The 17,908-nt window shown below is 55.5% G+C and overlaps 5 protein-coding genes across 5 annotated transcripts; 3 read left to right on the top strand and 2 right to left on the bottom strand.

The window, feature by feature from the left end:
• Window positions 1-200: 200 nt before the first annotated feature.
• C8Q71DRAFT_750900 (uncharacterized protein) lies at window positions 201-3,108 on the bottom strand. The gene is made up of 5 exons (XM_047923294.1): window positions 2,621-3,108; window positions 2,257-2,569; window positions 2,089-2,196; window positions 1,446-2,038; window positions 201-1,398 (listed from the first exon to the last, which is right to left on the bottom strand). Exons 1-5 carry the CDS (start codon window positions 2,890-2,892, stop codon window positions 603-605), a joined length of 2,082 nt encoding a protein of 693 aa, XP_047780310.1. The 5' UTR covers window positions 2,893-3,108; the 3' UTR covers window positions 201-602.
• A 208-nt stretch (window positions 3,109-3,316) lies between these two features.
• Window positions 3,317-6,261, top strand: C8Q71DRAFT_750895 (uncharacterized protein). The gene is made up of 10 exons (XM_047923293.1): window positions 3,317-3,715; window positions 3,875-4,060; window positions 4,114-4,221; window positions 4,274-4,515; window positions 4,566-4,760; window positions 4,816-5,222; window positions 5,282-5,348; window positions 5,404-5,590; window positions 5,688-5,819; window positions 5,888-6,261. Exons 1-10 carry the CDS (start codon window positions 3,485-3,487, stop codon window positions 5,915-5,917), a joined length of 1,785 nt encoding a protein of 594 aa, XP_047780309.1. The 5' UTR covers window positions 3,317-3,484; the 3' UTR covers window positions 5,918-6,261.
• A 136-nt stretch (window positions 6,262-6,397) lies between these two features.
• C8Q71DRAFT_750890 (ankyrin) lies at window positions 6,398-10,434 on the top strand. The gene is made up of 8 exons (XM_047923292.1): window positions 6,398-6,990; window positions 7,047-7,291; window positions 7,346-7,386; window positions 7,438-7,569; window positions 7,621-8,237; window positions 8,296-9,430; window positions 9,487-9,558; window positions 9,610-10,434. Exons 1-8 carry the CDS (start codon window positions 6,818-6,820, stop codon window positions 9,961-9,963), a joined length of 2,769 nt encoding a protein of 922 aa, XP_047780308.1. The 5' UTR covers window positions 6,398-6,817; the 3' UTR covers window positions 9,964-10,434.
• A 94-nt stretch (window positions 10,435-10,528) lies between these two features.
• On the top strand, window positions 10,529-14,831 carry C8Q71DRAFT_527041 (uncharacterized protein). The gene is made up of 17 exons (XM_047919138.1): window positions 10,529-10,805; window positions 10,853-10,918; window positions 10,971-11,084; window positions 11,135-11,379; window positions 11,435-11,711; window positions 11,760-11,840; window positions 11,893-12,332; window positions 12,388-12,793; window positions 12,852-13,183; window positions 13,240-13,310; window positions 13,365-13,506; window positions 13,563-13,758; window positions 13,810-13,905; window positions 13,962-14,064; window positions 14,117-14,470; window positions 14,520-14,579; window positions 14,630-14,831. Exons 1-17 carry the CDS (start codon window positions 10,733-10,735, stop codon window positions 14,694-14,696), a joined length of 3,123 nt encoding a protein of 1,040 aa, XP_047780307.1. The 5' UTR covers window positions 10,529-10,732; the 3' UTR covers window positions 14,697-14,831.
• C8Q71DRAFT_527685 (uncharacterized protein) lies at window positions 14,516-17,707 on the bottom strand. Its single transcript, XM_047919140.1, has 6 exons — window positions 17,520-17,707; window positions 17,106-17,467; window positions 16,870-17,030; window positions 16,716-16,821; window positions 15,275-16,666; window positions 14,516-15,220 (listed from the first exon to the last, which is right to left on the bottom strand). The coding sequence occupies exons 1-6, from the start codon at window positions 17,549-17,551 to the stop codon at window positions 14,967-14,969; spliced, it is 2,307 nt and encodes a 768-aa protein (XP_047780306.1). The 5' UTR covers window positions 17,552-17,707; the 3' UTR covers window positions 14,516-14,966.
• Window positions 17,708-17,908: the final 201 nt, after the last annotated feature.

Here is a 17,908-nt window from a genome sequence, read left to right as displayed (position 1 = left end):
TTCGCCAGACCGGTTCGTCTGTGTAGCTGGCTCCGAGTCGGTGTGCGAGCCTGATGGAAGATCGGACGGGCGCTCGTGAGCAGAAGGTTGTTTGGTTCGGTTTGGCCGCACGCAGACAGAGAACACGCGTGACGTCAGTCCGGCGTGCTGGCCTGGTGAGCCGGCGCCACATGAGTGATTCGACTCGGAGGCAGAGGCGGGAGATGGTACATAGCGGGATAGTTATAATGCATACTATGTATATCCTCTGTACATTCGTGTGTGCGCCTACGTATAGCAAGCAATATGGACAGGGAAAGCTGATGGCAATAAAGATCAGAGGTAAAGAAATCGCCTATCTTACGGGAATCCAATCGCGCGACCCATGCCAGACGGTACTTGTACAACACGAGCTTGACCGAGGCCAGCCCCTTTCGTACACAGTCATTTCGTTTCGTTCGGTCCCTGACGCCGATGGGCTTGAGTCGCGCCGCGGATGCCATCGCCCACTCCTACTTCCAAGGCTGCATGTGGAACGGCACCGGCGGGTCGCGGTTGGTAGTCGAATCCCTGCGAACAGCAGGACGTCATCGCTCGTTATCCCTCGCATGTCGAGGGCACCCTTACGCGCCATCCCTCCTTCCTGTCCCGTTCACGCCCGGGCGATACATGTATGGATGCGAGGCCGCGACGTTACCATGCGACGACGCCGGACGCGAAGTCGCGGCGGCGCCATATGGGGTCGTGTTGGACGCGCTCGCCGCAGCGTACGAGGTCGTCGTCGATGTGCCGGCGCTCGTGCCGTACGACGCTCGTTGTGTTGGGGGAGGGCGGTAATAAGACGTGTTGCGCTGGTCTATTTGGGCGGCAGTGAGGACTGGCGAAGGTGTATTCGCGGCCACTGTGGGCATAGGCCAGGGCAGATTTGACGACACCGGCGACGGAATTGTCGTAGTGCGCGCTGGGGCTATGGTAGCTGGCGTCGTGGTGGATGACGGAGGTCGTTGCGGAGGTAATGCCGGAGACGCATGCGTCGATACGGGAGTGGTCGTCGTCGCTGACGGTGCTATTGTCGTCTGACTGTGCGTAGGCTGTGAGTGAGATGTTTGCACATGCGGTGGCTGACTATGCGACGGTTGGCTATGTACAGCCTGTTGAGTATGCGCGGGTTGTGCAAGTGTAGGTTGCATACGGCTTTGCGTATGTGTCGTTGGGACATGTGCCGACTGAACGTGGGCATTGTGACTCTGAGTACTTGTCGAGGCCGCTGGTGCAGCGCTGGCAGCTGCGTGAGAAGCGGGTGTTGGTGTGTGATCATTCGTCTCGTTCGCGCCTGCCTCTGCCTCACGCTTGCGCTTCGTAGCACGAGTTGTGCTCTCTTTCAGACCGAGCGCCGTAGCCCTCAGCAAAATCTGATGCCTTCAAGAAGGTGAGGTTGAATATGTCGTGAAAGGGGAACAACGTACCTCGTCCTGCTGTTTCCCCATTGTTGTACCACCCAGTCCCATTCGATCTCACCCTTGTTCTGCGGTCCGCCCTGTTCCCTGCTCTGTTCTGCAAGCCTCCTTAAGCGGTCTTCCTCCTCTGCAGACCACGAACCCTGTTGCCCCACTGAGGAAGAGGACGCCGAAGCAGATGGCTGCGCTGCACTGAAGGTAGAAGTACTAGAGGCAGGTGCCGCAGCGGTAGGTGCAGGAGCGCTTGGTGCCGCACTCGCTGGGGCACTCGCTGGAGCTGGGGTAGCTGGAGGAGGATAATACGACGCGTGTGGTTGCGTGGGATATGAGTAATACGGGGCCGTCGGGTAGCGTGCTGCCGCGTAGACCCCAGAGTAGTAGGGATTCGGTGCAGCGTGCGCAGGCGGTGGCATGCTGGTACCTAGAGGCATCACGAACGACTGAGGATTGGTAATAACAGACCCACTAGCTGGTGTGCTGCTGTTGGAAGGGGAAGCAGTCGTGGCTGGCGGGGCGGGAGGCACATAAGGGGTAGAGTAGGACGACGGATAAGGATACGCTGGTGGTGGTTGCTGCCCGACGAGCTGACTGGGGTTGGCGAGCTGGGTGCGGCATAAGGCGACGAAGCAGCCAATGGACGAGAGTGGCTTACAAGGTTATCGCAGACACGTTTCGCGTCCGCGATCATGGCTAAGGGGTCGATTCGCGCACCAGGGCCCATTTGATAGCATTGCGAGATGACTACAGGGGACGCAGCTTTCTATGAAGGATCGGGTGAGGAAAGAAGGGCACATAATGAACGCGCGTGACAAGTACTGACGACAAGTTCCTCTGCAGCATTGTAGAACTCTGAGCATAGGTTCAACGCACGCCATTGGAATTCGTAGAACTGCTGATTCGGGTTCACTGCGCTAGCTGGGGCGGGTGGATACTGGTAGAATCCAGGGTGATGGGAGTTCAATGGCGCCTTCGGGGCTGGCGGGGTGACATTGGCCGTCTTGGGTTTGCGATTGCGAGAGCCCCTTGGTCGCCCGGGTTTGCGCTTTGCGGCATCATCACCGTCAGCGCCGGACTGGCTTTGTGCTTGCAGCACTACTTCCTGCCTGTTGACAGTGGAGGCAGACATAGCAGCACTTCAGCCACATCGTCAGTGCGGAAGGCTCGGTGAGACACTCGACACTCACGCAGCGGACGCCGACTGTGCAGCATGGTGTGGTGAATGAGTAGGATGCTGCGAATGATCCGGGTCGTTGCGGTCGAGTTCGTCCTCTACAACGTCCTCCTCGTCATCCTCCTCCTCTTCCTCCTCCCGATTGGTGTGACCGACACCATTGGAGGCAGCTGTGTGTGCATGTGCACCGTAGGCTGCGTATTGTGGTTGCTGAGGGGAGTGGTGGGCAGCGAGGGGAGGATGAAGAGCGTGCGACAGGGGCTGATAAAACTGCGGATTGTCCATTCCTATTTTCAAGAAATAGATGCGGGATGTTGGGTATCTGTAACGCTGGGCGAGCAGGAGACCGAACCGTCGTGCAAGAAGAACAAAGAAAACCCGTGGGAAAGCGGTCGCGTCTCGACGTCTGGGTTACAAACGAATCAGCCACGGCCCGCTGCGCATGCCTTTGTGCACAAAATCAGCCATCGGGATTCGTAGGGGATAGGCTCATGTATTGACTGGCATCGCAGGGCAGCGAGATAGCTGTATATAATATCTGCAGCTTTGCGGAGTGAGCAGCTCGGCCAGAGCGGTTCAGCGGCGACAAACACCGGCAACGCGAGCGGCGAGCCCAGAGTGCGTGACGACCCCGTTACGCGCCGTGACACCGCGTGGACGAGTCACGAAGACGGACGAAACGCCGGGGCCGCCAAGTTGGCCCGCTTAGCTCTGACCGCCACCACAGCTTCCTCTTCCGAGCACGTCCACCCGCCACACCGCGACGAACCACCGCCGCCCGTCTGAGAGACACCTGCAGACACTCATAAGCCACAGGACCTCACACCTTGTCTCGGACCACCATCTACTCGGTCGCAAGACCCTGACTCGAACTTCCATGTATTCCGACACCATACCTGCCTCCGGCAGTCGCAACATCGCCGCCAACGCGTTTCGCAGCGCAGGCATCCTCGACCGGGACGAACGCATGCGTGACGTCTCAGACAAACCAGGCGGCCGCAAAGGTGCCCAGAAGACTTCACACAAGGCGCGAACCTCCCACCGGCCGCGCGCAATAGACGCGCTCACTGGCAAGGACAAGGCTGCCACTTCGTCTCGTACAGCTATGGTAAATAAACCGATTGTCTTACACTCATACACCCCTAGTGACGGCTAGATCTCGCCACACCTGTGACGACGTCTGCTGTGCTCTTGTTTGAATGCGTCGCGCTTACTTTGTTCATTCTGGTTCACCCTTCGCGTCGGCCCCTATCCGTGTGGATCAAAGCTCGCGTCTCGGCTAGCTTCGGGCGATTCTTTGGCAATACGCGGTGCGGCGAAGGGACCAATGAGCCGTGTTCGCAGGAATGCCGTTTCGAATGGCGCCACCGCCGAAAGCTCGGGCATCGTCGAGAAATGGAAGGAGTTTGTGAAGAAAAGATGGAACGCAGAGGCGAAATTCCTTAACTTGGAGGTCAGTTTTTGACTTGCAGTGTACGTAGACTTTAATTTTTAACCTCTTATTAGCGTGTGGCGGAAGATGAATACGTGCAGAGAAATCGTATGTGGGTGCAAGGCAGTGCGGAGAAGGAGTTGTCTGTCATGTTTAAGCTTGCGTCTGTTCTCTACCCGGAGGTTTGTGACATCATATACTTGTCCCCACTACGAATGGACTGAATCTGCGCAGGTGCAAACGATATCCCTGGGATACAACAACTTCATCACCGGCAAGGTGCTCTCGCGCCTGTCGCATTATCTCCCCAATCTGGTCAATTTGTCACTGCAAGGCAACAGACTGGCAACATGGAGGGACCTGGATTACATTTCTGGGAAGAAAGGCCGTTTGACACAGCTGCGAGAGTTGATCCTCCTGGACAACCCGCTTCGGAAAGCTGAGTTCGAGAAGGATAACGGGGAGCGGTACAAGAGGTCAGTTGCTGACTCTTGACCAGTGACCTAACGACTTATGATCTGAACAGCGAAGTCGCGCGTCGACTACCTTCGCTTGACATGCTTGACATGGAACCCATCCCCAAGATTGCCTTCGACGTACCTCATACTTCCACATCACACGCCACGCCTACTGGCCCGGCACCAACCACCTTCCCCGTTGAGATGGGTGAACCATTCATAACCGGAGTAGATGGAGCACTTCTCAGTAATTTCCTCATGCGGTATGTACTCTCGATATTTTACTGTTAGTAGCCGCTCTAAACCCTATGGATGCAGCTTCTTTCCTCTATTCGACAATCAGCGCACAGCACTCATGGACGTCTACCACCCGGCCGCCACCTTCTCGTACTCCGCCAATACAAGTATTCCTATCCGTGCACGAATAGAAGGCCACCGATCCTCCAAAGAGATGCCCCATCAACGAAAACAGGAATGGACGCGATGGGGTATCGGGAGGGGCCAAGGCTCCCGCAATCTCAATCGGTTGGCTGGAGGCTCCGTGGATAAAATAGTGAACTCCTTGCATGTCGGAAATGAGGAGATCGTTAAAGCGATGGCGGAGCTACCCACAACGAAGCATGATGTGGCGGGTTCGCCGCAGAAGTTCTGCATCGACGCTTGGCCGGTACAGCAAGGCGATTCCCCTCAACTCTTCGTGACCATACACGGTCAATTCGAAGAAGGTGCGTCCCTCTCATTTGCTTAGCTTCCGTTCTACCGCCGACGTTTACGTTCATATCAGAACCAACACATTGCGTCATGTCTTTTGACCGCTCTTTCATTCTTGCCCCTGCGCCCAATGGTACCAGGTATGTGATAAACTTGACACGTGTATCGCCGGATGCTTGACTTCGTTCGATTCAGAGCCAAGCAGAGTGGCTGGGACATCGTGATCCTTTCGGATATGTTGGTTGTCCGGCAATATTCGAGCCACGAAGCATGGCGGCCGGGGCCAATGCGTGTTCAAGCGGGTGATCCCCTTCCCCCCACGCCTACGGGTCTTCCGACCATGCAATCACCGGCTTCGCTGCAGGAGATGTTGGCCGCAATGGTGAGTGTTCTAGTTTGTTGACGGTAGCCGCCCGCCATTGCGCCGGCTCGGCGACACCATCTCCTTGAGTTATTTCTTACGTCTTTGAAACCCACAGCCGGAACCACAGCGATCTCTCGTGATGCAGATATGTCAACGCACGAGTCTCAACATCGAATATGCTGTGCAGTGCCTCGAGGGAAATGCATGGGACGTTGAACGTGCTGTTGCCAATTTCGAGCAGGTAAAGGTGCGTGATTTTGAGATCGGTTGAGCGTGCAGATCGATTGATCTTCGTGTCTGATACTTACATCATAGGGTACACTGTCTCGAGAAGCATTCCTGTAACTCCTCGCGCGCGCCTCGTGTGTACCGACGCCGACTATGCTCGGAGCTATCGCGCCGTTACCGATCGTCCGATGCCGACTAGTCCGTCGTCGGTCACTTGGTTCTCGCCAATGCATGGACTTGTGATCCCGGTCATGGGGAAATATTATGTAGTACGGGTTGGTCGCGTTTATCATATCAGCTAGTCTTTTCCATCATATCACCCACATCATCCGAATGTATCCTACTGCAGTACACCGCATCCTCATCTCGCTTGCACGTACCTCTTGTTATAGCAGCATAGGCATCGTTTCTCCCGTGTATACAGATGCAAAACAAGCTCGAACGTCGCAGCATTGTCGCTCTCACCTGGCTGTCATTGTACTGAGGCCGTTGTGCGGACAGTGCGAAGCTTCCATCCTTGAGCCTGCCAAACAGAGACCGTGAGAGCGCAGGACAGCCAAGCGTCCAGGTGTTTGTGCAGCGCTGCCGCTGTTCACCAAACACTGACCTGCTAGTCGCTGCCGACCATCGCCCAGAGCCCCTTTGTTCGTCCACGTTGCCGTACTGCCGTAAGCAGACCGCGTACTATCCCAACTCGAGCGGGCAGGCTGTGACAATATGTTGATGGACTTGATCATCTCGATGCACTGTTCTCGAAGTCAAAACTTCGCGTAAACGCCGCCTCGAGGCAGAACTGTATCCTCCTTCGGAGAGAAACAACCAAACGTACGGAATGTACCGTCTGATCCATTCTAGTGCCTCGTGTGTAAGCTGTCCGTGGCATGCGCATGCAGTCTTATATGGACGACACGGCACCCGCTCTCGCTCCGTCTCGTATTCTCCGGAAGAGCTCCGATCCCGTCTGGCTCTCCTGGTCTCTCGTACTTGCCTCCGCGGGTTGTTTGGTGGTGCTGGAGGATGGCAGAAGCGGGACACGGTCGACAATCTACTCTTGTGCCTATGCCGCTACTCGATGCTGCAGCGCGCGCCGACGTCGACGCAGTTAGGGCGGCCATTCAGTCCGGCGCGGATGTGAACGCGTTGGATCCCGAAGGATGGACCTCTGTTGCGTGCGCGATTGCGGGGAGGAGGTAAGTGTACGTGATCTGGAGTTGCCCTAGCTGCTCACAGGCACTTCATTGAGCAGCTGGGAGAACGTCGATGTGTCGGACGCGTCGTTCAAGCTGGAGGAACGCGTCGAGATTCTCCAGATGTTGTTGGACCACGAGGACATCTCCTTGTTTACTCTGAACTCGCCTGTGCTCGGGGTTTCCCCCCTCTGTCTTGCAGCCTGGCTGGACATACCGCAGATGGTACGACTCCTCCTGGAGGGTAGCCGTGGCATGATTCCAGTCAACGGCATGGACAACTTTGGGGCCACGCCGTTAATGTGTAAGCATGCGTCTTTAATCTCCGAGTCTAGTCCTTTGACGCCACCACATATAGATGCTGCGAGGGATCATAGCATTGAGGTCGTCGAGTACTTGGTGAGTTCAGCGAGTGCATCACATAGGCTCGAAAGCTTAACTATCGGAAAGCTTGCCAATAGTGCTAGACCCGACTATCGAGATATCAACCACCGATCTTCAATACAACATGCCCTACGACACCCACACATCCTCTGGTGCTGCGAGCACTCCTTGCGGCGTTATCGAATCCAGGAGGACATGGTGCGGTCACAACTCACTTCAAGCCGCTCCTTCCCTGATTGTTGTCTTCAGTTCATAAACACTAAACACCTCGCGATCCTACCCCCGCCGTTCATTGACCGTCTAATCGCCACTCCCGCCACGCCGAAGACATTTTGCTTGCCGATGCACTCGTTACGACACTATTCCCAGCGCACTGAATTTCTGGTGCAGGCTGTCATCGTTGGCGATTTCGCCCGTCTCCACACCATGCTCTTTTCCCATGCCCAGTGCCTCACCCTTGGATCGGATCCGACGCTGCCACAGTATCTAGTGAACCTCCCTGACGCAACCGGATGGAGTCCCATCCACTACTGTGTCTCCGTGGAACATCCGTCTGTTGAGGTTTTAGACATCCTTTATCGCGCGGGCGCAGACGTCAACCTGTACACGACGTCTGGGCACGAGACCCCTCTACATTGTCTTGCCTACAAAGCGCGGCCGCCCAAGACGCCGGACCAAATTGCGTCTCTACGATCGTTCATCCTCCATCTTGTCCGCGATCTCCATGCGCCACTATCTGCCAGAGATCACAACATGGACACTTGTCTGCACGTTGCAGCTGAGCACGGACGAAGTATCGAACTCGTGACGGCGCTACTAGCTGCTGATTCCGCGGGCACGCTTCGCGATTTACGCAACACACGAGGGTGCGTGGCTATGCAGATCACACACGCAGTATACATCGACTGACGGCATTTGAGCTAGACTCACAGCACTAGACGTCGCGAAGCCCGACATGCGCGTTGCTTTTGGCTTTGACGAAGAGAACGCCCGACCAGTGTCGTCTGCTTCTATGCGTACTGTAAGGCCGTCTACATCGGATTCGGTGAAGTCGATGCCTCCCTTAACAATCCGAACGACGGATCCCACGTTCGGCCAAGATCTCCCGCTTCCGGCCCATGTGCCGCTGCCAGAGGCCGACTGGATTGCCCTGTCCTACACCGTTCTCGATTGTCTGCAGTCAATGTCAACAGACGCGGTCGGCGCAAGTTCCCTTGACTTGACCGCACGCGCCGGTATGTTGCAAGAGGTCACAGTCATGCGCGATACTCTGCTTGGGTCACTTCGGATACGCGTCCGGGAGACAATCGAGGAGCTGCACGATGCCCGCCGGGCCTTTCAGCAAGCTTTCGGCCTATACAGGGGCGTCCACAAGGCTTCCGAGCGGCTCATCGGCGACGGCGTGCAGGACGCGAGACCCAGTCAGGACTCGGACCATATCAGGAGGCGGACGACCGATTCCAATGACTCCGAACTCACCGCTGTCTCAGAAGCCAGCTATGTCTTGATCAACCGGAAGGCGCGTTCAATGTCAGACCTTAGAGCCTCGCAGCAGGCGCACGCGCTCAAGATACCCATTCCTATGATACCCCGACTACCTCCGACCAGCCCTAGACGCAGCACCACAGTGAAGTACCATCCCGCCACACCAAGTCGCACCGGAACTGCCAGCGCAACGGGGCGAAGTGGGCGGAGCGGATCGTGCACCGTACCGACGGGCACTCCGAAGGAACCCCCGCGCAAGCGGAGTACCACCGTCGGCGAGTCCAACCTCGCGCGTATACCTACGTCTCCGAGCAAGGTGTCTTTGACGAGTAGCACGGCGAAGGTCAAGGCGTGGCTGATCAACAAGATCAGACCAGGCACCCCGCGTCCGGATGCTATCCCCGAGGACGGTCGTCTTTCCAGGTCCTCTCGCGTCGATCACGATGATGGATCGAGCTCGGACGGCGATGACTCCGATACCGAGTCTGACAGGATCAGGCGCGTCCTCGCCTGCCAGAAGGGTCTTACCGCGGCACGACGAGATCTGCATCGTATCGAAGGTCGTCTGGAGGCGGTAAGCAATGTGCTGGTCTCACCTATTCTGAGCATCGTGCCTGACGATGAGATTAGGCAGAGCAGTTCCTCGTGAATGCTAATCGCTCGATCTCGAAAGCGGAACAGAGGATCAACAAAGCGATCTCCGTACGTGTGCTCCATACTGCGCTTGGTGATGACATTCATCGGTCGATCCAGGTGAGAAAGGCCTCTCTCGATTCTGACCGGCTGTCTTCTGAGGCTACTCCCTTCGCGTTCCAGTCGTTCCTCGATTTCCCTTCTGCAGACTCTACGGGAGACGGCGCTGGGAAACCCCTTTCTCGCCCTCCGTCCTCGCGCCCACGATCGCAGTCTGATACATCCGTCATGTCTACCTCTTCGGCCTCGTCGACGCTAGTCGAGGGCGAGGATGAAGATGTTCGCAATCTGCGAAGACTCCTCACTCGAAAGGTAGCGTCGTTCATGGAGGGAGCGGACGAAGAGGTCGACAAGGCCGTGCTGTGGCTGCGCATCGTGAAGGAAGTGCTCCTTGAACTTGGTAAACGGACCTGATTGGCCGGACTGGAAGGATATTGCTTTGGAACTGAATTGTCGGACGTGCTAACTGTCGCAATCGTTGCTATACCACAGCTGTGTTTATATCTGTAGCCATAATGTAGATATGTATCCTTATGTACATATGTGCATGTCACTGTAGTTCGTCGTGTTGTCTGTATGTATTCGGCGTATATGGCAGTTCATCGACTCGTGTATCTTGTCGAACTCCGCGCCGCCCCAATGCAATCTCAATGTCTTGAGGTCGCGCTGTGTCTATTACGAGGTAAGATGACCTATATAGATGAGGTTCATACCGCGCATCTAAGACTCAAATATTGGTCTTTGCACAGCAAGTACTCCAGGCAGGCCACTCGAACTTGAACTGCCAATAAGATCCGCTTCTCTGGGGCTGAAAGAAAAAGGCATTGACTCTGTACACTTAGGATCGAGCAGTCCGGGGTGCTGGTAGGTGCTGGTGGAAGCCTGAGGCCGCAGTCTGACACATATTCAATGTTCATGAGCGCGGCAGCATAAACGCGGCAGCACGTGAATACGACGCGTCGCGACTCGCGCGTTCTTACACGATGGCACGACGCCACCACGACCCGCTGGCCTGCGCACATTTCTGGTCTGTATAAGGCTTGCGTACTCTACCACTTTTTCCGAAACCTCTCTACTCTGTGCTAGGCCTCCACAGCATCGTCTGTCCTGATTCGAGGGCCTGCCTGGGCCTGCTAAGTTAACCCTACTCGGTCCTGGGAATCACGCGAGGCCGCCTTGACTGATGGCACCGTTTCTTGCGCCGCATACAGTTCTGAATGGGTTCAAGGAGCGAGCAGAGGCAGTAGTCGTGCAGGGTCAGGGTTGACATGGTACATCGCTGAACGTTGCTGACAGAGCGCAGGCGATAGGTTATATGTGGGAACAACCATAGGGAACCTGCACATCTATGCTCTCAATCGCTCTGTTGGTGCGTCGTAATATGGGTGTCATAGTCACTCACTACTGAAAAAATGATACAGAGGATGGAACAGAGTCTCCGGCACAGCTTGTGGAGACCAAGAAGGCTCTAAGCCGGAAGGCGATAGAGCAGCTGTGCTACGTGAAAGACGTTAGCTCCCTCGCGGTTCTCTCTGGTCAGATATCATGCTACGCACTGTTTGTGCTGAAGCTGAATCACATTCAGACTCGACCGTTACTCTATACCCTCTCCCAAGCTTCTCACCCGCTACACCCCTCACGAAGAGTAAACAAGCACTATCCATAGCGACGTTCACGGGTGTAGTACACAATGCCGACAAGCTGCAACTCTCGCCTGGAGAGTTCGACAAAGGCCAGGACGTGCCTTCGGTGGTGACGCACCTCGCCATTGGCTGTAAGCGCAAGATGGTCATCTATTCATGGAAGGATGGCGAACCGCAGGAGCCACAGGTAGGCACCACATTGGTCTGGAGCACATTCACATGAGGCAGAACAGTGATCACAGGAGACAACTCTTTCTCACTCTCCACGGGCGATGTCATTCCTCGGCGAAGACGTGATCTGCTTCGGCTATGCGATCTCAGACTATGCTCTTTACTACCTCAAGACTGCCACCATGGTCGAGATCGCTGCTCCCATACCGTCGGTGACATCCGGCACGAGTATCAGCAACATGGGCATGGGCGCACTCACAAACCTCGGTGGCTACATGGGTCTCGGCGCAAGGGCGAGGCCCTGGATTGTCAGCATACATGAGAGCGAGGCACTCATCGCAAGAGACAGTGCGTGCTTCATTTTCTGATCATTTAGAGAGATCCTGACCGGTACAGATATTGGACTATTTCTTGGTCCCGATGCCAAGGTGACAAGGGATACTCACGTTGACTGGCCTGCACCACCCGAGGAGTTAGGTACGGGAACATCGACACCCACGCATGTCCATACCTATTAACATCGCACTAGCCTTCATCAGACCATACATCTTCGCAGTCATGCCTTCGGGCACCGTACCTACCTCACGACTCGACGGCTCCTCAACATCTACGTTCACTTCGCAAGCCTCCACGAGCTTCGTTCCCTCCCCCGTAGTAGAGATCCGCTCCTCGATATCTCTTTCTCCCGTCCAGTCCCTGCCTTTCCCACCTCCGCCTGCAGATGACGCGTCTTCTGCCACGCCGATGCAGCACTCCGTCCGACTTCTGACTTCCCTGCCAGCAAAATCTTCCCTCTTCCTCGTCACAACACCTACAGACCGTGCTGCCGCGACTGCGCAAGGGAGCTCGATATGGCAGTTCCGCATGAAACCATGGCATGAGCAGGTGGATGAGCTCGTCGAGGCAGGATCCTATGCAGATGCGCTCGCGCTTTTAGACCTGCTTGACGCCGCATCTCTTCCCGACAAGGTACGTGATGGTGACAACGCCGCGAGCCATGCTGACGTGGTCATGGATCGTGTAGGAGCAACGACGAAAGGTCGTGCGCGCGTTACACGCCGTCTCAGAATTCAAAGCCGAACGCTTCGACCGCGCAATGGATACCTTCATTGAGCTCGACATCAATCCCGCAAAGGTCGCTGCACTCTACCCGCCTAACATCGCCGGACGGCTTTCCCTTTCACAGGAAGAATGGATCCCACTGTTTGGTGGTCCCGCTCCTCCCAAGCCGGAGAGCAAGCCACCATCGGTTGACGAGAAGCAGGATGGCGCAGAAGGGCAGGAGCAGCAGAGACCTCCGTCTCCGAAAGGGTCCATCCGTGCATCTATCTCTGGGTTGCGGACCGGGCTCGAGAACATTGTCTCGCCGACGAGGTCGAGAGACGACGACACGGCCTCAGTCATTGGTAGGCCACGAGGACCGCCAAAGGGTGAGTTCCATCTACATACGCAACGCCTCGGATACTTCAGATGCTGACGTCCCTACAGACGCATTCCACCGCTCTGTAGAGACTCTGATGCGCTACCTCTCCGACCGCCGGCCAAAGGTCGATGGTGCGCTCAAAGCCCTCAACATCACTTCTGCTGAAGCGCATCGCTGGCCCCACCTTTCTGGCGCGTCTCGCGATGAACTCTTCGCACTGCCGAACGTGCCCCTTGCTGCATTGACCCCCGAGGAGCTCGTGCGCTTTGCGCAAATCGTGGACACGGCACTGTTCAAGTGCTATCTGCTGGTGCGCCCGGGTCTCCTTGGCCCCTTGTGCAGGGTCAGCAATTGGTGCGAAGTCAGCGAGGTAGAAGAAGCCTTGCGGGCGAGAGAGGTAGGCAACTGGCACCCGTCGTTGTAGTCAATCGTTAACACTTCATGAGTCTCTAGAAACACTCGGAACTCATCTACCTGTATAACGGGAAGAAGATGCACGAGAAAGCACTCAGCCTTCTGCGAGAGTACGTAGTGATTTTCATCCTCACTGTCTCTCGATGGCTGAGTGACGGTCACAGCTTGAGCGAGAAGGAAACGGACATGCGGGATAGGCTCATGCCTTCCGTGACCTACCTCCAACGCCTCGGTCCGGAGCACCTTGAACAAATCTTCGGTGCGGCCCGCTGGATCTTCGAGCAGGATGTCGATATTGCGTTTGAGGTACGCCCCTTCGGCTGCCTCCGTGCAATGCACACTGACCGGAGTGTGCTGTGTAGATCTTCACCTCAGAGGAAGTGGAACTTCCACGCGAGCCGGTCCTTGACTTCCTTGAGGGGATCAACCTCGGCATCGCTGCACGATACTTGGAGTACTTGATTGACGAACGTAAGGAAGACGGTGCAGGATTCCATGAACGACTGGCAGAGACCTATTTGCGGATGGTTTCGGATGCCAGGAGAAGAGGGGATGAAGGTGGGCTGAGTAAGATCGGCACGCACGGCTTGCTAAACGCTTCAATCTTAGAGACACGCAGAAGTGCATATGAAAAGCTTCTGCAGTTCATCGACACCACGGATCGGTACAACGCAGATCGCCTATATGCGCTCTTGCCATCGGATGGTCAGTAGATTTTGCAGCTCGTACCCGGACAATGTCTCATGCTTATATATCAACAGGTTTCTTTGAGGCGAAGGCCATTCTGTTGGGGAGATTGGGAAGACACGACAGCGCACTCGAAACCTATATCTATCGACTTCGAGATTATCATGGCGCAGAAGAGTATGCTCTTTTTACACATTAAACGTTCTTTGAACTCACTTTGACGATCCAGGTACTGCAAGCGTGTCTACAAACCTAACGCCGAGACCTCGACCATTTTCCTCACCCTTCTCCGCATCTACCTCCGACCCTCACCCTCTTCCCCACTCTCTGCCTCTGATCTCCTAGCTCCCGCACTAGATCTCATCAGTAGGCATAGTCCCCGGCTTGACGAAGTCGAGACATTGGACCTACTTCCTCCGCTCGTGACCGCACGCGACGTACAAGCCTTTCTGAAGGAAGCCCTCAGAGCGCCGATACTCGATACGCACATCGTGAGGGAGGTGGCAAAGGCGCGGAAGGATGAAGTCAACAGGAGGCTCATGAGCCTGCAGATGCGTCGGGTAAAGGTGACGGATAGCCGGATGTAAGCATCAGTTGTGTTCGACGAACAACGAGACTCATGTGCGTCCTAGATGCCCTCAGTGTCATAAGCGCATCGGATCCAACAGTGTCATCGCTGTACATGCTCCAAGGTAGGTTTGCTGCATGAGCTGCTTCGGGTCATGCTGATAGAATCTAACAGAGGGGAAGTCACGCACTATCAATGTCGAGAAGCGTTCTCTCACAAGCTCAAGGAGATACGAAGATGATAGTAGGCACTGCCGCCGTTCACGTCGTGTTCATAGTACATTAGCTCTAGTTCTATCAGTTCCACGAATCTCAATATTACTTCCAGTCTGTCGTTCAGCATCCAGCTCTCAGCGTTCCTTCGCTGCTGGCCTGTAATGCGCTCAGGGAATATCTTAGTATGGAAGGATGTTGAATTGCCCTGATACGGGCAGGAGTCAAATGAGGGAAAGATCATGCACACGACGCAAAGCAGTAACCGAACCGCGCATTTTCACTGTAGCATACATATATCAATCCTCGTCCGACAACGGTTCGTCCATGAACAAGCAAGGTCCTTCTATGCTTGCCAGGCGGACAGCACTAGTCGCAAGATCTTCCTGTGACGCAACTGGCCTAGTCGTCGGGGTCTCATCCGTGGATTGAACAGCTTTAGACTGAGTGGGTTGTGTACAGAGACTAAGTTCTGGTGAGCATTGGGATGGTGTTGCGTCTTTCTCATCTTGAGCGAGACTGGCGACGTCCTGAGAGGGACATTGGTCTTGATCTGTGGTAGAAGAATTACCGTCATCCGCTGAGCCATTTGGCGATGCCGACCCACCGGTGAACGACCGAGGCCCAAATATTGTTTGAACATCAGCAGGGTACTCGCCTCGCCCCACGCCATGCGCTACCTCGTTGTATGGTTTCAGACTTCCGGTCCCCGCTGTAGCTGGACTCCCTGAGACAGCTTCATTTGGGAGATGGCTGTGACCGTTTCTGATGTCATTGTCGTTGTCTTCATAGCTACGAGCAGCAGATGCAGAGATGCATATAACTTGCGAGGAGACAAAGTCGAGTTTCGCAGGTGAGCTTGTAGGAATATGCGTTTCGACATCTTCATGGGGTCCTAGTTGATTTATGAAAGCAGATTGACCCAGGATTGACGGAATAGCCTCGAGCCTGCCAGTAGGTTCATTGACCCCTGCATCGTAACCGCTATCCTGGCTGAGATCGACAGGAGGCTGATCCGAGTGAAGCCCTAGTACGTCGTCGAGCGCACGCCATGGATCCGCGCCTTCGAAGAGTTCGCCATGGAGAACGTCGTAGAGACTCTCCTGAACAACGCCGGAGTCGTAATCGTCGACTGAGGGCAGGCGGTCCGTCTTGCTTTCAGCGGGCGGAGAGTTCGTAAGCAGCTTCGGCTCGGAAGGCAGAAGAGCGAGCTGCCATGCACTATTGGTCCATTGGCTTCTACTTGTCACAGGCCGATCGAGCGAGCTGCGCCTCGAGGTAGCCGACAAGAAGTGACTGTCCTCGCTCGGAAGTTCTAGAATAGAATCATACTCGTCCAGGTATGCTATCGTTGAGGGAGGCAAGTCATCTCCCTCTAGACGGTCGCGCGCTGCGCTGAAGACAGATCGCTCAGCATGAACTGTCACCGGTGACTGAGTATTCGTGAGGAACCGAGAAGTTGACTGAGAAGGGACCTGAGATCCATGAGCAGGAGAGCCAAGGCTAGTCGAAGACGTGTCGAGCGACGGTTGACTAAAAGGCAAGTAGAGTGAACTTGGAAGGGCCGAGGAGGTCGCGAGGCGTTCTGAAGCATGAGGGCCGTCCAGCAAATTACTATTGGCCGGACATGCAGTCGATGCCATTGCGCTACGCCCGAGTTTCGCCGCGCAAGGGCTCTGTGTGCGTGAAGATGTGTCTTGGACATTCCGATCGCCGTAGAAGGGATATCTTGCTCGTTCGAAGTCGCGACGAACGTTTGGTGCTGCAACATTCTTCTTGTTTCCGAAAGTACTGGGCCCTGGCGCTGGAAAGGATTCCGAGAACCCAGAGTCATTGAAGCTCTGAGGCACCGTCGGGCTACTATCAAGGGGCATAGGCTCGAACTCCGGGTCCACTTGCGCGAGATGACCGAAGTCGAGTTGGTTGATGAACCCGGGCATATGTCTGGAAGTACTGGCGTGAGGTGGATACCCTTCGGAGAGGTACAGCGGTGTAAAATCTGGCGTCGGTCAATCCGAGGTCACTGCGTCTCATAGCCACGGACCAACCTTCATCACTGGCACCGCCCGCATATGGATTGCTTTGTGGGCGCATGTGAGGTGATCCCATAGGGTCGCTAGACGAACTCCTGGTTGCACTAGGCGATGTCCTCCGCTAGGCAAGCTCGTCAGACAGATCATCACAATCATCGGTGCAAGGTACCTTCTTGCGAGGAGGTTCAGGCGTTTCGGGAGACGACGAGTCTACTGTTTCTCCCGCGTCCTCATAATCCGCAAGGTGCGGTCTACGCTCCGGTTTCACGGCCAGTCCAGCAAGATTAGGGATGTTGCAGATGCGATCCATCTCCGCGCGGAGAGAGATTGCTATTGAACGCCACAAGATGCGTTGCATACAATGTTAAGAGCGCATGGGACGCATATATGTGCGTGAAAACATACGGACAGAGACGTCCAGCGCACTCAAGATCGTTGAGGAATGCGCACTGCTGTGACTCCTACTCTTGCTGGATGCGCTATCAGAAGCAGGTCCTCTACACAGCAGGCGAAACGACCCAGGTGTTCGTGGGAGCAACAGCGAGCCATCGTCAGAAAGAGGTACGTTCCCCGACTGCACCTGGAAGTCGTGTTGCGCATGTGCCAGGGAGATCCTGGCCAAGGCGTTCGCACCGCCCTCTGTCGACTTCAATGCCCCGGAGTGGAATTTGCTAAGGCCCCTTGTCAAAATGCCGAGTCGCTGCTTCCCAAAATGATTGCGCTGTGCTTTCCCGGTAGCATCCTTTGCGCGTGTCTTGACAAAGTTCCTACAATGGGCAGTCAATATTTTTGGTCAGTAATGAGGGTCTAAGTTCTCACCTCTTCCCGCCCATGTAGTTTGCCCCTCCCATCTTGCTTTCGTCTGCCTCGGTCGTGGAGAGTCTATGCGCGTGAGGGGTGACGCGGTTGGTGAACACAGCAACGCGGGCACCGACGCGGGTCTGTGGACGCGTTCGTGTGTACCACGGTCACATGGGCCTGTCACCATGACGGGAGTCTCAAGTCGATGCCAACTGCTCTGCCATGCATTCCACTCGCTGATCTCGGTTCGTCTCCTGCCGTGACCCCGCCGACTTGATTGTTGCGTCCTAAGCAGCATAAGTTGTAGTGGACGACGAAATGGACGAAGAAACTGACATCGGTTTGATCAATCTCTCCCGGCCATCCGTTTCTGGGTCTCCAAGCATCGCGCGAGCATATTCGTCGGG

The sequence above is a fragment of the Rhodofomes roseus genome, assembly GCF_022264815.1.
Source record: "Rhodofomes roseus strain CIRM-BRFM 1785 chromosome Unknown C8Q71scaffold_7, whole genome shotgun sequence".
Taxonomy (NCBI): Eukaryota; Fungi; Basidiomycota; class Agaricomycetes; order Polyporales; family Fomitopsidaceae; genus Rhodofomes; species Rhodofomes roseus.
Note: the sequence above shows the minus strand (reverse complement) of the source record. Positions and strands in the feature narration are given on the sequence as shown.

Coding starts and splice junctions, on each gene's coding strand:
- C8Q71DRAFT_750895 (XM_047923293.1), top strand. CDS start 3,485: ATGTATTCCGACACCATACCTGCCTCCGGCAGTCGCAACATCGCCGCC. Junction 5,223..5,281: donor ACACGGTCAATTCGAAGAAG/GTGCGTCCCTCT, acceptor CGTTCATATCAG/AACCAACACATTGCGTCATG. Junction 5,591..5,687: donor AGGAGATGTTGGCCGCAATG/GTGAGTGTTCTA, acceptor TGAAACCCACAG/CCGGAACCACAGCGATCTCT.
- C8Q71DRAFT_527041 (XM_047919138.1), top strand. CDS start 10,733: ATGGCACCGTTTCTTGCGCCGCATACAGTTCTGAATGGGTTCAAGGAG. Junction 11,085..11,134: donor CTCCCTCGCGGTTCTCTCTG/GTCAGATATCAT, acceptor AATCACATTCAG/ACTCGACCGTTACTCTATAC. Junction 14,580..14,629: donor ATCGCTGTACATGCTCCAAG/GTAGGTTTGCTG, acceptor AGAATCTAACAG/AGGGGAAGTCACGCACTATC.
- C8Q71DRAFT_527685 (XM_047919140.1), bottom strand. CDS start 17,551: ATGGGAGGGGCAAACTACATGGGCGGGAAGAG. Junction 17,468..17,519: donor AACTACATGGGCGGGAAGAG/GTGAGAACTTAG, acceptor TGCCCATTGTAG/GAACTTTGTCAAGACACGCG. Junction 17,031..17,105: donor TGCGCTGGACGTCTCTGTCC/GTATGTTTTCAC, acceptor GGCGTTCAATAG/CAATCTCTCTCCGCGCGGAG.
- C8Q71DRAFT_750900 (XM_047923294.1), bottom strand. CDS start 2,892: ATGGACAATCCGCAGTTTTATCAGCCCCTGTCGCACGCTCTTCATCCT. Junction 2,039..2,088: donor AACGTGTCTGCGATAACCTT/GTAAGCCACTCT, acceptor TGCCGCACCCAG/CTCGCCAACCCCAGTCAGCT. Junction 1,399..1,445: donor TGGGGAAACAGCAGGACGAG/GTACGTTGTTCC, acceptor ACCTTCTTGAAG/GCATCAGATTTTGCTGAGGG.
- C8Q71DRAFT_750890 (XM_047923292.1), top strand. CDS start 6,818: ATGGCAGAAGCGGGACACGGTCGACAATCTACTCTTGTGCCTATGCCG. Junction 7,570..7,620: donor ATCGAATCCAGGAGGACATG/GTGCGGTCACAA, acceptor TGTTGTCTTCAG/TTCATAAACACTAAACACCT. Junction 9,559..9,609: donor GGATCAACAAAGCGATCTCC/GTACGTGTGCTC, acceptor CGGTCGATCCAG/GTGAGAAAGGCCTCTCTCGA.